Below are 15,746 nucleotides of genomic sequence, written 5' to 3' on the forward strand. Positions count from 1 at the left end.
CAGGGTGTCATGGAGAGGTGAAGTGTCTAAGTCACATCATCTAGCTACTGGGGTTCCCCAGGGCTCAGTGCTTGGACCACTTCTCTTCTCTTCTCCATCTACATGTCATCATTAGGTTCTGTCATTCAGAAACATGGCTTCTCCTCTCACTCCTATGCTGATGACACTCAACTCTACCTCTCATTTCAACCAGATGATCCTACAGTCGGTGTGTGTATCACTGCCTGTCTGACAAACATTTCTGAATGGATGAAGGAGCATCACCTTAAACTCAATCTTGCAAAGACAGAATTACTTGTTGTCTCAACCAACCCAGCACTTCATCAAAATTTCTCCATTCAGCTTGGTTCATCAACCATAACTCCATCCAGGACAGCCAGGAACCTTGTTGTAGGAGTTGTAAATGATGACCAGTTAAACTTCACTGACCACATTACTGCAACAGCCCGGTCCTGCAGATTTGCCTTATACAACATTAGAAAGATTAGACCCTTCCTATCAGAACAGGATGTACAACTCCTGGTTCAAGCTCTTGTTCTCTCCAGACTGGACTATTGTAATGCTCTTCTAGCTGGCCTTCCAGCATGCACTATCAAACCCTTGCAATTAATCCAGAATGCAGCGGCGAGAGTGGTCTTTAACGAGCCGAAGAGAGCGCATGTTACGCCTCTCTTCATCAGACTGCACTGGTTGCCAATGGCTGCTCGCATCAAATTCAAGGCACTAGTTATCGCCTACAAAGCAACCACTGGCTCTGTACCAATGTACCTAGACTCGCTTGTTCAGAATTACACACCCTCCAGAAGTTTGCGTTCTGCGAGTGAGCGGCGCCTCGTGGTTCCATCCCAAAGGGGCATGAAATCGCTCTCACTGACATTTTCCTGGACCGTTCCCACCTGGTGGAATGACCTGCCGATCTCAATTTGTGCAGCCGAGTCTGCAGATTTTTAAAAAACATTTTTAGACACATCTTTTCCAATTGCACCTGACCAATAAAGAATATCACTTCTTTCTGTTTTCTGTTTGTTTGTCTAAAATAAAAATAAAAGTTTGTGTACTGTGCTCGATTAACTGAGAATTCTTACAGCTCTTGCAGGTTGTTGCCCTCGTTTGTTTCGTTGCTTCTATCTATGACAGCCATTGGTTAGTGACATCAATTAATGAGGATTTGTTTGGATCTTTTTGATTTAACCGTGTTGGAGAATTTATCAGTTGCTCCAAACAAAGAATCACAGATATAAGATCCCCCCCCCCCACATAAGATCAGCTGTGATTTAGTCCAGTTATGAAGAAGATCAGTAAGTGAAGTGTTAGCTTCACTTGATGCAGATGTTGGACGATAACATCCAATGATGATGTCAGGGCCATTTGAAAAATTAGTTTAATTGTCAACAATTCAAAGAAAGAAAGAAAGCTAATATAATACATACAGGTGCAGTTTGAATTTGACTTAAAATAAACTGCAACTCCACCACCTTTTTTGGGCAATCTGATCTAAAGAGATTATACCCCTTTATGTGTATCATGGAGTTTGTAATGATTAAATCGTGTTTTTTTTCAAAGACTAACGTAACATCCACATCAGATTCAGAGCAATGATCAAACACAGATGGAGTCCATCAACACCCTCAAAGCTTCACAGTCCTATATCTCGTCTTGGGTCGAAATTTCATTCAATAACAGCCATTTTGATTTAGATGCTGTTTATTGCTGATGATCACGTTAATTTTCATATGCATCTGCCTATATAAGATTGCTCGTTTCTGCTTCTTCTTTTCTTGTGTTTTGATCAGGAGATTGTGTATTCATTCAGGAGAAAGGTAATAGCGCCCCCTGCCGTGTAACAGTGAAAACATGGAAAGCCGGAAAATATTATCAATGGCAGGGAAACATTTTCTCCTTTATATAGTCTATGGTTCTCTCATAAAAGACGAGATAACAAAAGACAGAAAATAATCACTCAGTCCTCTTGACTGAAAAACTTTAATAATTGTTAATCTATATTTATACAGTGAAGACTATGCAGTGATATTTTATATTTGATTACTGTTGATGTAGCCTTACTGAAAATCTAGTTTAGACCCATGAAAAACCTGAAAAGAACTGTTTTTCATTTGTATGTTTTGTATTTATTTGTGCTGCTGCTCATAATTGCATTATTTGTTCATTTTATTATAGACTGTATATACAATATTTAAAAATAAAATGTATAAAATGTTAGGCTTTTTGGAGTCAACCTTATTTATTTAGGTTACATGGATCAAAAAACAAACAATAGGCCTATTTTATTTTATTTATTACTTTTTTGTGGTGGAACCAGTAAAAAATTTAACCACTGGCCCAACCGGGCCAGAAAAAAATCCTTAATATTGAGCCCTGCGAGTACAAACATTTACTCTATCATACAGACGTGAGAAGGCTGTCGAAGGGCAGGGTGGTCAGCCCAGTGAACGAATTGAAAGATGAAATACATGCTTTTCTGACTGAGAAACTGTCACCTCTCATAAGCTCGTTCAGTGATGAGAAATGTTAATCAACCCCGTCTTATCTTGCTGTAATATTTTCTGTTCTAAAATAACTGAATCTAGAACTACAAGAACGGGAGGACAACTTTTTTAGACATTGCAAACTAATTCAAGCTTTCCACAGATCACTCAAACTCAGGCAGCTGCGTCTCAAAACCTCAAGCTACTATATGTTCCCAACAATGATGAAACACATTGAAGCAAATGTGTCCAAGAAATCAGTCGCTGGCCCGACGCGTCTCATTCAGTCACATCTGGATGCACTGATGGGAAATTTCTCTGACTATATTCCCCAAGAGAAACTCAATGAATTAAAAGACAAGCAGTGGGTGAAAAATCCCTTTGACTTTGAAACTCCAGATTCAATTGCTGAACTGAATTGAACTTCTCCTGAAGAATCAGAAATGCTGCAAGTGACCTGTGACAACTTTGAAAATGCATCATAAAACAGAAAAATTGTAATCAGTATCCCATGCTAAGGAAAGCAAGCATTTCATTGCTATTAGCCTTTACAACTACAAAGACGAAACAACCAAACCAGCTGGATGCTTCTGGACACGCGTGTTGCCCTCTCGTCCTGCGAACCGGCTTGGGACCAGATTGTGCAGAATAAGCAGGCCCACCCTTCTCATTAACCCCTTTGCAGTAAGGTCTCGCCGACAGCCCCAGATTACTGAAAAACTTGGTATAATTATAAAGATTAAAGCCTCCAGCTTCGTTATCTGACCCATGTTTATGATAAAATGAGGATGCAGTGACATTATTTCTTAATTTATGTCAGGAGTGCAAAATAATCAATCCGTTATGAACGATATTTTGAAAGGAATATCAACAAGAATCAAAAGCCAGTCACATCATCTGGTTTTATTAGTGGTCACATACATGCACTAAACAGCATCCATTCGGGCTCTAAGTCAACACGTGCGCCTATTTGGACAAATATAGATTTATCAACACGTTTGCAAAATATTCTGTCATACAAAATAACATTTCTATTAATTTCTCACTGAATTATGCTGATCTGAAGAGCTGAATGACATTCGGAGCGATCTCTGGCCGTTTCTCAATACCAAGTAGGCAAACTTCTGACTTGTGTCCTTGGTAGTTCAGACTTGTCGAGTTGGACTCGGGAGAACGAACTCCAGAGGACGAGAGGAATCGTCATCAGTCCCTGGTCAAGTACTGTTCCAATTCAAAGTTCACTTCTAGCTTTTTTACCAGGAGTGGGCGGGACCGGGAATTGTAATATTATTAATTTTGAACTTAATTTGGCCACCGAAAGACTTTAATCACCGAAATATACGGCCGAAATGTTGTGGTGACACAAAGAGAAACCGCAACCTGCAGGTGCTTGTCTAATGCAACATGTCTGCGGCGTGGACGTATGTGGTTCATCTCACATCTGATGACACATCTATGGTAAACTTTGCTCAGTGCATGCTAGTGCTTCCATATGTTCGAATATGACCAGTCGTTTTCGCCATCACTCCGCGTGAAGAGCCAGAAGACGTGAATGAGAAGTCGCGTGCGTTGTGAGAAGCGCACACGTCTCACAGCGCCAAATATTGAGTTCTCTTTCAAGTCCTGCGCTTGAACAGACAAACTCACTCAAATAGTATAACAACATGTTCATCTTGAGGAGTATCCTAATAGTAGACATATTTTGTATATGCCTTAAGTGAACTTTTACTGTATACAGTCGAGAAAGACGAGCATATCTCTGCATCAGGTCTTAAAGGGGCAGTAGCCTTTACTGCTGTCGGTTTAATGTCAAACAAAAGATAAAGACATCACTCACTGCTCTTGATAGAATAGCTTTTGTAAGTTTAATAAGGATTAATTTTTAATTACAGTTAAATATGCAGTTATTTTACATTTGATTACATTATTAAATTCCTCTACCTTTCTTCAGGCCAGTAGGCCTGTGCATTATTATTTAATGAACATGAGTGAGGTCAAGTTAAACATTTTAGTTTGGATTTTATTTTATACTGTGCGTTGTTGCAATGTGCAATAAATATTTGCATAATTTATAATTGATTTATTATTTGAAACTTTAATATTAATTTGTGCAATTGCAATGCCTTGGTTTTAGTGCATAAAATCTGTCACAGTCCTAAATGCAATGGTACTAATAATTGGCATAATTTATTTCGGTGTTTCGGTTTTCGGCCTTGGTTTCCTCTTTTTCAGCTTTCAGTTTCGGCCAAGAATTTTGATTTCGGTGCATCCCTAGTCTGAAGTAACCAAAAAGAAGGAGTGACAACGCATAAGCCAGCTGCAAGACATTTACTGTGTGTGTGTGTGTGTGTGTGTGTGTGTGTGTGTGTGTTTTTGCATAGATGATTTATGTGGAATTTAATGTGTGTGCATCGTTATTATATTGAACTGAAACCCATCTTAAACAAAAATGACGATTTGGGTTTTTATTCATCTGGGCATGGGTATGCTGTGATCAGAACTGAATTTTTTTACTGTAACTGACAGATTCTGGCCAAATAAACACAACACGGGAACGGGAGTCATTCTTTTGGGATTGGGACGGGACAGGAACTTCCCCCCGTTTTTTCGTGGGATTGGGATGGGACGGGATCTTTTTGTGGGACGGGAGAGGTTTGAAAATCCACTCCAGTGTCGCCCTCTACTGGGCACCCGCTGATCGACTGGATCTCACAACTCCGCATAGGAGCTCTCTTTATAAATAAACTAGGGCCGGGACTGTAACGCGTTAATTAAGATTGATTAATTACGGGACTGTAACGCGTTAATTAAGATTAATTACGGGACTGTAACGCGTTAATTAAGATTAATTAATTACGGGACTTTAACGCGTTAATTAAGATTGATTAATTACGGGACTGTAACGCGTTAATTAAGATTAATTACGGGGAAAAAATATATATTTTAACCACACTTATTTTTGCACCGCGGAAAGTTTTTCAATGAATGAGTTTCGACGGACCGATTATACTGGAACACCAACTAGTGTCGCTCACGAGTCACGACAACAACAAACCATAGTGAACATGAGTGAAGAAGCTGATGAGACCGCTTTGCTCGGCCCCGTGGATGGGACATTTTGTTTTAAAAAACTAAAGGATGGAAGCGTCGACAAGAGCACGGTTGTGTGCAAGCGATACAACAAGGAGTTAGCGTATCACCGCAGCACATCGAGCTTCAAATATCACAAATACGCTTCTGCTACACTTCATGGCAAACATCGCACTGGTCTGCTGGACTGAAATAAATAAACAATATTTTGTTGGTTAAGCTTATGTATTCAGTCATTATTCAATGGTATACTAAAAATACATGTGAAAAATTACTTCTCATTGTTCTCAGGTCAAATATTTATATGCAATTAAAATGCGATTAATTTCGATTAATTAATTACAAAGCCTCTAATTAATTAGATTTTTTTTTTTTTGCGAGTCCCGGCCCTAAAATAAACCACAGATTTAATCATTAAACAAGTACATTCTTGCCTGAAAAAGTCTTAAAACTACATTTGTTGACACATTAACAGTAGTATTGTTAAATTACTCAGGGTTTCTCGTCCGCTATTGACGCTTGCTGGTCGGTGTGAGATGCATTCTGGGATACCGGTCTGTCTCCTCTCAATGCACACACATTTCTACGTATAAGTACAAGTTGGTAAATCCCACACTTTGCGTGAAACTGTTCTTACGCACTCACCATGGCACAGAACTGTGCGTACGCACCCTTGATAAATGAGGGCCCTGGTTCCTGGGTAAAGTTCCTGTGGTGGAAACGGGGCTATTCATGACAGACCGGTGAAACGTTCATTGAGTGAAAACAATAGACTGTGAATTGAGCCGTTGAAAGACTAGTTAGTAGACTGCAAGTATGTGTTTTACAGGCCAATAACAATGATTATTAGCATCTTTTCTTAGCCTTTGCTAAAAACTCACATGACAGTCTTACAATATGCTTCATAAAACGCATGATTTTAGAGATTTCATCCTCAAATGTGAAATGAAGCGTGGCCACACTTGTGGCTTCACATTAGTTGTGGTTATCAGTTGTTATACTCACATAATGTTTTTATACATTTAAAAATATATTATATATATATTTTTTTTTGTTTAAATGTTTGAGCCTATATATCTTCATATTAAAACAGTCTGAGTAATTCAGTCTTGGATTGTAAACTCTTAAGCGTTGGCTTTCTAGAATGACATTTAAACACACACAGTGGTGTAACTTTATCGACAGAAGTGTGTGTCAGATATGTACAATAAATCATGTTGAATTTTTAAAGTACATCGACTTTAATTTATCACATTATTCATGTTTATATTATGATTGTTTCATCCTTAAAACTAACTATAAAACAATATATTGTTTTGTAAATACATACCCATAAATTATGCCCATGCACACGCATACACACGCATTCATTGTTTGCAAACCTGTTTAACCCTCTGGACCCGAAGAACGCACCCCATCATTTTGCTGTATTTTTCCTCATGACAATGTAAACCAGATTAAAATACTCTTTCATTTTTGGCCTCACAGACATGAACGATATGTCTTTACAAAGTTTAAAGTGTCTAATTTTTTATGTACACTAAAAATAAAAAATAAATGTTGTGCTTTTTGCTGAATAAAGAAAACAAACAGGATGCGCGTTCTCCCGTCTTTCTCCCTGTGAAGTCCTTTCTGAAATGCATGTAAAATATACTCAGAACTCAAAGAAAACTTGCCACACAGAAATGACAGATATCTCGTTATAAAGCCTGGAAGGTCTACTTTTAAATGAAATCATTTATATAAAAAACAAATATTCTCTGTTTATGTAATCTGTATGAAAACAGTGAGAGGTCCAGTTTCTCCAGCGCTACTCATTAACTTTAATGTGACCACACCCACACACACGCAAGCGATTTACATGCAAATCGCCCACGAGGAAGGAACGAGAACCTGTAAACGCCCCCATCATCTCAAAACAAAGAATCATCTTCTTTCTTCTGATTTCAGCTCAGAAGACACGCTGCAAGTTTACCTTGGATTTACCTTTAGAATAAGAAGAACGCGATTTTAAAATAAGAATTTTTAAGGGAAAGCATTTAATCTCACTTATAGTAGCTTTACTGATGCATAAACTTCACATTATAGGCTAGCCTACTGGTTGAAGTATTGCCAAACTAAAATGTGTGAAATCAACGGAAACATGTTGAAACATGAAATAGGTAGGCAACCTCGATGCTAAATAAAGATACGAAATGAGGATATTATGCTCTATAATATTAAACGCAGCATGATATAAAAGTAGGTTTGCCAACTGTCCCGTTTATTGGGCCTAAATGTCCCGTACATTACTGACCTGTTTATTGACTGCTATATGCTGATGCACCGTTCATGTTGCGTTTTTGCGTGCTAGTGTTCGTTATTTTAAATGCAGATGTGCTCAAATGAATGCCCTGAATGTGTCTTTTGCACTTTATGTATTATTATTTTATTTTATTTTTACAGCACTGCTCTGTTGTTTTCATGTCTAAACCCAAGTATACAATAATGTTCAAACGTTTTAGATCTGTCTGTTTTCAAAAAAAGTTATTCTGCTTAACAAGGCTGCATTTATTGATTTTTTAAATGCAATTTATTCCGGTTTTCAGTTTCAGTTGATCCTTCAAAAATCATTGTAATTTGCTGATTTGCTGGTCAAGAAACATTTCTTACATTATTATGAATGTTGAAAACATTTTTTTACAATTTATTTCAGGATTCTTTGATAAATAGAAAGTTCAAAACAACAGCATTTATCTGAAATAGAAATCTATTGAAATTAAATTAAATTCACAAAGATGCCTTATATTCATCAAAAAACACAGTAAAGACATTTATAAAGTTACTAAATATTTTTTTATTTCAGATAAATGTTATTATTTTGAACTTTCTGTTAATCAAAGATTTATCCCTCTGGGTTAAATCTATTTATCAAATTATCCTGAAAAAATGACAACATTCATAATAATAAGAAATGTTTGTTGAGCTTATAGATCAAATCCTCATATGAGAATGATCAGTGAAGGATCATGTGACACTGAAGACTGGAGGAATGATGATAAATTCAGCTTTGATCACAGGAATTAATTACACTTTACTAGATATTCACATAGAAAACATTTATTTTAAATTGTAAAAATATTTCACAATATTACTGTTTTTACTATTTTGGATCAAATAAATTCAGCCTTGATGAGCAGAATATATATATTTAGACCTGCAGTACTGTTCAAACGGTTTCAAAGTTTTTATTATATATATATATATATAAAGTAAAAAAAAACTTCTAAAACGTTTGAACAGTACTGCAGGTCTAAAGTCTTTATGTAATTTACTACTTTTAAATTAAACGTGATTTTGTCTGAGTATGTCAAACTTCTTCAGGGCCACTAATTAGCCTAAGGGTCCAGAGGGTTAATATATTGTATATACTGTATGGGTCGCGTCAATAAAAAAGGTACATTTTTAAAAAGTTGGGTCTACTGTATTAGAAAAAAATATATATTTTTTTTATAAATAATGTACCTGCACATTGTGTATTATTTAATCCCATCTCACCTCAGTGTCTTCAGTTGACAGTGTGGATCCTCCAGTAAATCACTGAGCTCCTTCACTCCTGATTCTCCAGGATCATTTCCTGCAAGATCCAGCTCTATCAGGTGTGAAGGGTTTGATCTCAGAGCTGAAGCCAGAGCTTTATAACCTTCTTCTCTGATACCGCAGTAGGAGAGTCTAGAACAGAAATGCAAATGTAACATTCAGCTAATTACACAGTTATTCTAGAAATTACCAGAGCAATTTAATGTGCAAGTATAATAGTTTTATCTGTCCAACAAACTGTATGAACCCTAGTTTTCATACCAGGTTTGTGACAATCATTTTTTTTTTTATTTATCTATATTTATCATTAAGCCTATCAATCAGCATGTTAAAAATATTTTTTTCAAAATCAAATGTTTTAGTGTGTACATGTTAGGACTATTTATTCAGAAAATATCTCAGGTTGCGTATGTAACCTATGTTCCCTGAGAACAGGGAACGAGACACTGCGTCCTAGAACGCTTCAGGGGAACGCCTCCAGCGTGACAGGTGTCTGAAGCTACTATCGAATCACGTCAATCCTATTGACCAGCGACCGCCCATGACATCATCAATGTGCGACCAGGAAGTACATAAGGGCGCCTATCAAACATGACACCATCTTTAGTCTGAAGGGACTGTTTAGCAGGCCGCCATGCTGAGGGGAGTGCATGCCCACTGGCAGTGATAACTGTCAGGACAAGCAAATTAAACTTGAAAAGCTCCCCCTCTGGTCACACCGGGCTGTCAGTGACAGCACTCCCTACGGCCATAGCCCAAGCTATAAGCCTCAACAGAAACCTTAATGCATAAGCATGAGGTCCTACCCAGACTGCTCAAAGGCCTGGGACCAACTTCTTAAACAGAAGGGGTCCCTTTATGGGAATGTGGCCAAGGGGCCCGAGGGCACCCCAGCCAGTCACTATTTGGAAAAACCTTTCCTGCATGCCACCAGGGAGGCCTGACCTGGTGTCGCTTCTGCGGGACACCTTGGCCTGGCCAACCCTGTCTGTTTGAAACAGAGCCACTGGAAAGTCACCTTCTGGTGAGGCATCCAGACTGAGGGACTGCGAACTGGCAGTATTCTCCTCAGACCGGATCCCAGAGACAGGTATCCTAGAGAGCAGTACTCATAGCGCTTTCCTAACCCTTGCTAACGAGGGGAGATCACCTGCTCGATCTTAGGATCTACCGAGCTGTGTGCTCATTGACGACCCTCAGAGAGGGGAGCACCAGAGCCTGCCTGGTGGGTAACCCCCAGCTGTAGGCCAAACTACCAAAGGTTCTATTCTACAAAGAACTGGTAAGAGAAGTGCCTAATCTTGGAAACTTCGCCTTCAAGTAGGCCCAGAGAGGCCTACTACCTGATAGCAAGATTAACTACACGTTGGTCATTAAACAGTCCACGCTTCTGAGATACTGATGTCCTTTAGCACTCTTTTATTTGTACATTTGAGACACCGTGAAAACTAAAATGTAAACAATAACAACAAACACAAGTTTTACATATACCCATAAAGACACAAAATCAAATAAAGAAATACATAAAATTAACTCATTTACCGTGCTTGCCTGTAACCAACAGTAGAATCATCAGGAGCCCATGCATATCTCAATTCATGTTTGCCATTCTGTTGACACTAATACTTCCGGGTTAAATAACCCAGGAAGAGTCACATGACCAATCAGTACAACTAAATTAAATCCAATACCACCAGAATTAACTAAATTAATACATGTGCATAAATAAAATCACATTTAAATAAAAAATACAAAAGTAAAAAATAAACTTTAAACCCTAAAACCCCACCAATATTACATACATGTATACACCATACACAGCTGACCTACCAGTGTCAGCTACAGCAAGTTTTCAAGGAGGCCTAAGAGGGGCCTACCACTTGATAGTAATTCATGCGGACTGCCACAGCATCCAGATTCGCATTTATGGAGGCCTAGAGAAGCCTGCCGTCTCAAAGCAAGCCTTCAGGGAGGCCTGATGAGGCCTACAAACTAATAGCTTGTGGTGAGGCATTATGGATACTTCACCTTCAAGGAGGCCCAGAGAGGCCTACGACCTGATAGCAAGTTTTTCAAGGAGGCCTACGAGAGGCCTACGACCTGATAGCAATACATGATAGCCAATCAGGCGATCTGTCCAGTTGCCCTGCATAGGAACTGGACTTCAGGGAGGCTCCTGGACGGACCCTCCTACACGGTCAGGGTGGCTGAGAGTAACAATCTCACCAGCCATCCCTAAGAGCACTTGCTTTGATAAGTCTCGTCAGCCGCCAGATAATCTGAGAGGAATACAACCCTCTCATGACGATTGGCGAGCTCCATCTGGGATGGCGAACTCCCCTCCCTCAAGAGGAGAGCCAGACAAGAACGGAGCGATCTCGGAAAACAGCTCACAATTTACACAAACAGCAGTGTAAATGTGTAAAACACAAGACTGTGCATTTTCTTTATCCCAGGCAGTAAATAACTGAATTCGTATTTCCTTAATTTGTTTAAGCAATTCAGACAGAACAGTCCCTGAAGACGAAAAAGATGGTGTCATGTTTGGTAGGCGCCCTTATATAATTCCTGGTCACACATTGATGATGTCATGGGCTGTCGCCGGTCAATAGGATTGACGCGATTTGATAGTAGCTTCAGACACCTGTCGTGCTGGAGGCGTTCCCCCGAAGCGTTCTAGGACGCAGTGCAAGTTCCTTTTTGAAAGGGAACAAAACTGTTCCATCTACAAAGAACTATGAAGCTCAATATCTCAGAACCGCAGAACATACTGTCTAGGGGTTCTTTTCGAAAAAGCTTTGTAAGCCTAAGTTGATCGTAGAGACCATTGGTGGCTATTGTTCTATGACCAACTTAAACTTATAATACTATTGGGTAACACAGCCCTGTTCATTATCATTAAGTCTTGATTTCACCTTCTGTTTTTACTTATTTTGAGCTAAATGAGCCCTGTCTATTGTCACAGAACTTACCTCAGTTTTTCCAATTTACAACTTATATTCTCCAATCCAGTGCAGAGCAGCTTCACTCCTGAATCTTGGAGATTATTATTGTTCATGTTGAGCTCTTTCAGATTGGTATCTGATCCAAGAACTCGAGCTAGAGCTGAACAGCCTTTGTATGTTAAGTTACAGTCATTTAGCCTACAAGGGAAATAAGTAAAATTCCAGAATAATATGTTTGAATACATTTGCTAAAATACAAATATCAAATCTTTTTATCACCTATAGGTTTAATGACAATAAATGATACATTTAAAAGTGCTAGCTTGATAGTCTTTTAAAAGGTGTTATCCCAAATCTGACTAAAAACATTGCCATTCCTATCAAGTGCTCAACACTGGCTAGAATGCTCAATGCTCTAAAAACACACTGTAAAAAATAAATATTTGATGCTTCCACAGAGTGCTTCCACAGAAAAACACACGGGAACACATGCATTTAAATGCAGCCACCAATCAGTGGGTATCAAATTGACTTAGTACATGTTTTTTACTGCAGAAAGCCTGGAATTAGGGGTCTGACGAGATCTCGTGCCACGAGATCTCGCGAGACTAAACTGTGACAAGATTTCTGTCTTGTCTTAAGGCATCTTTACACAGCAAATGCGGCACAGAAACCGATTCTGAAGCGGCATAAAATCACAAAAATGTGCATTTACACAGACAATTTAATCCTTCTCTGAAACGGCATAAATGCATTTACACAGGAATTAAAATCGCGGGTAACAATGCGTTGAACATTATTTAAAACTACAGTTTTAACAAAGTGTTATAAATTAATTTAAAACAAATAATGAAATGTATAAAAATAGACCTAAAATAAAAATACAGAATTTTAAATCGTTTTTTTCTGCCTTCTATAAAGCGCTTTTGATGTTTGGCATAATTCTGTAGGTCTACTGTAATTCTGCAATTCTTCTATTGTAGGCTACGGTATAGTTATTTTATATTTCTGCTATAAAATTGTACCTGATTGACAATGCTATAAAGAAAGTATAGTCTACATTATTACGGGTAGAATACCACAGGATTAAAAGTGGTCCAAAGTTTTTTTCAAAGAAACAGAATGTCACTTTAGAGCATTCACAACATGTAGGCTAGGCTACAGGGGCGTCGCATCCGTGGGGGATACACCCACTCTTTTCTCGGTGACAGGTTTCAACACCCGCTCTTTTTCTGCAGTTTTTCCGCAGTTTTGCACAAACACCATAGCCTACTGCAGTCGCTCCTCCATTTCTCTGGCCGCTCTGTGTCTGCGCTCGCTGCTGTTTCGGTGCATAGGACAGACCTGTCCGCGGTCGTTCTCCATGGTTCTGACCAAAGAAGAGCGATCTGGAATCTCCATTATAGCACCTGCATACCCTATCTCTCTTAGCCCATAGACTGTAAAAGTGGTTTAGGAATGTAATATTTCCCCAAAACGAAGTTTAGTTCTCAGCTAGTATAACATGAACCAACCCGAATATTTGACAATTCTGTCTAATTGTGAACAGAAAACGTTACACACGTCAATCCATTACCGACGATTTTTGTTCACGTCTTAGGCCTATATAGCCTACATACAGTTAGGCTATTCATTTAAAACATAATGTTATAGGCTAATATTTAAACATAGACTAACTATGACATTACAGTTTTCTTTAACCCTTTGTCCAGCGAAATTAAGCGCCGACGCATTTTGTTCCTTTATGACAGCGCGAACAAGTCACTCTGTAATTATTTGCCATATGATACAGATAGCCTAGGTGACATACATAATTATAAACTATACATTTTCTACTTTTATGTCACAATAACAACAAAGATTCTGGGAATATTGTTTATGCACTTCAAAATTTACAAACGCTGTCTTAATTCATTTTTTTATTATTAGGCTAACTAAAATTGTTTAAAAGCATTTCTAAATTCAGTTAATATTTCCAAAAAATGAATTTTCGAGCCAAAATAACGAAATGGTAAAAACTACCACCATGCAAATTAAATTTAGCCCTTCTCTGGCAGTTAGGCTACAGCCCGATGGGTAACGAACGGTCATAAGCTAAATGTTCTAAATAAATATGCACATAGCCCAATAATAATGATAATTCAAAAATACACAACTTTAAATAAACTCAAATATTCTACAATGTTGCTTATAGACAAATTAGCCTACAACCATAATGATTGAGTAGCCATAGCCTATTTCAAGTTTTTAGGCTGCACTATGCCTAAGGGAAAAATCCAAACTTCAGTCTATTTTAATGACATGTAGGACAGCAGATAGAATATATCAGAAAATATCAAATCTAATATATAATATTGTTCTCTCCAAGAGATTATAATACTGGGTTGCACAGTGACCCCGACTGGGTTAAGCATTTACCGTTTCTGAGGGGAAATGTTGCAGTGCGTTGATCTGCCAGTCTCTTCAAAGGAAGATTACAAACGGCGAACACTACAGTGGTTAGCTTGATGATGTGAGTACAGAAAGCATTTACTTTAATTCCTAGATAGTTTGTCTCCTTGCTGCTTCTTGATTCTCGCTTCTAGTGAGCTTGCTGACAGGCGGTTGTCGTGAAAATTATGTAGTTTAAGGCGGCACAAGTTCGCGTTCTTTTACACTGAATCAAAACCGCTTCTATGTCACCTTTGATACTAGTGGCCGAGGTGGGTCAGACCCGGCATATTTTAAGTCTGCTTTAATGCAGCATCGCGTCTTTACACAGAATTTTGAGCAGAAACAGACCCGCGTTAGACCCGCCTTAACTCGGCTGTGTAAAGATGCCTTTATTCTCATAACCTGGTTATGAAGGAGTGTGAAGTTTATATTATGGCTCCACTCTAGTTTTGCTAATTAAATTGCTATTTGCTATTTAATTCAGGTGGATAATCATAACAGTCACTTGAACTCACTTCAATTCCATCAGTTCATCTAGAATGAGTTGTTCGAGTCTTGCGCAGAAGCAATCACGCAACGAGAAGACGACCTGCGTTGTGTGTTAAGCTGGGCATACACTGTGCGATTTCTATGGGTTTTCAGCAAGGTTACCTACTCACACTGTACGAGTAGATTGCATGAGATGTAAAGCCAAAGCTCACGATTGATGTGCTCACACTGTGCGGTCCGACCGTCGAGCGCGTCTTGACTGCTCACACTGTACGGGTGAAAAAAGCGCAATAAAACCCCCGTGGCGACGATAGACCATGGTCTATTAGAGAGGTAAATGCATCAGCTATTGATATCAAGAGTATTTAGAATTTATGTATAAAATTATTATTATTATTAGAGTAGGCCTACTTTTATTATTATATTGATGTTACATTAATTTGCCCCCTCCCCCCAACAATAATGCATAATCGACAAACTGCATAAAATAACAGAAAGATTACTTCTCACTTTTTAAAAACATTTACCCCGATTAAACAAGGAATTATAGGTCTAATTATATGATTATAATGTCAGAACACTGCAATAATAATGTCCGTCTCAATGAAAAGTAAGAGCAGATTTATCTAAAAACAACTTGTTTAACACAAAATGGGCCTACTTCTCTTCTATTTTTTTTCTCACAATATGGACCAAAATAGAAATATTAAGAAAATAAATAAGA

At 38.3% G+C, this 15,746-nt stretch overlaps 1 protein-coding gene across 2 annotated transcripts in view; it reads right to left on the bottom strand.

Annotated features, from left to right (window-relative positions):
* Positions 1-15,746, bottom strand: part of LOC137040641 (NACHT, LRR and PYD domains-containing protein 12-like) — a 274,172-nt gene that overhangs the window by 239,074 nt on the left and 19,352 nt on the right. For both annotated transcript variants that reach the window (XM_067416434.1, XM_067416433.1), the window contains exons 8-9: positions 12,128-12,298; positions 9,114-9,287 (exon numbers count right to left, since the gene is read on the bottom strand). In XM_067416434.1, the coding sequence (XP_067272535.1) occupies positions 9,114-9,287; positions 12,128-12,298 (345 nt within the window). The remainder of the gene's footprint in view (positions 1-9,113; positions 9,288-12,127; positions 12,299-15,746) is intronic.

Source organism: Pseudorasbora parva, chromosome 14 (genome assembly GCF_024679245.1).
Source record: "Pseudorasbora parva isolate DD20220531a chromosome 14, ASM2467924v1, whole genome shotgun sequence".
Classification (NCBI taxonomy): Eukaryota; Metazoa; Chordata; class Actinopteri; order Cypriniformes; family Gobionidae; genus Pseudorasbora; species Pseudorasbora parva.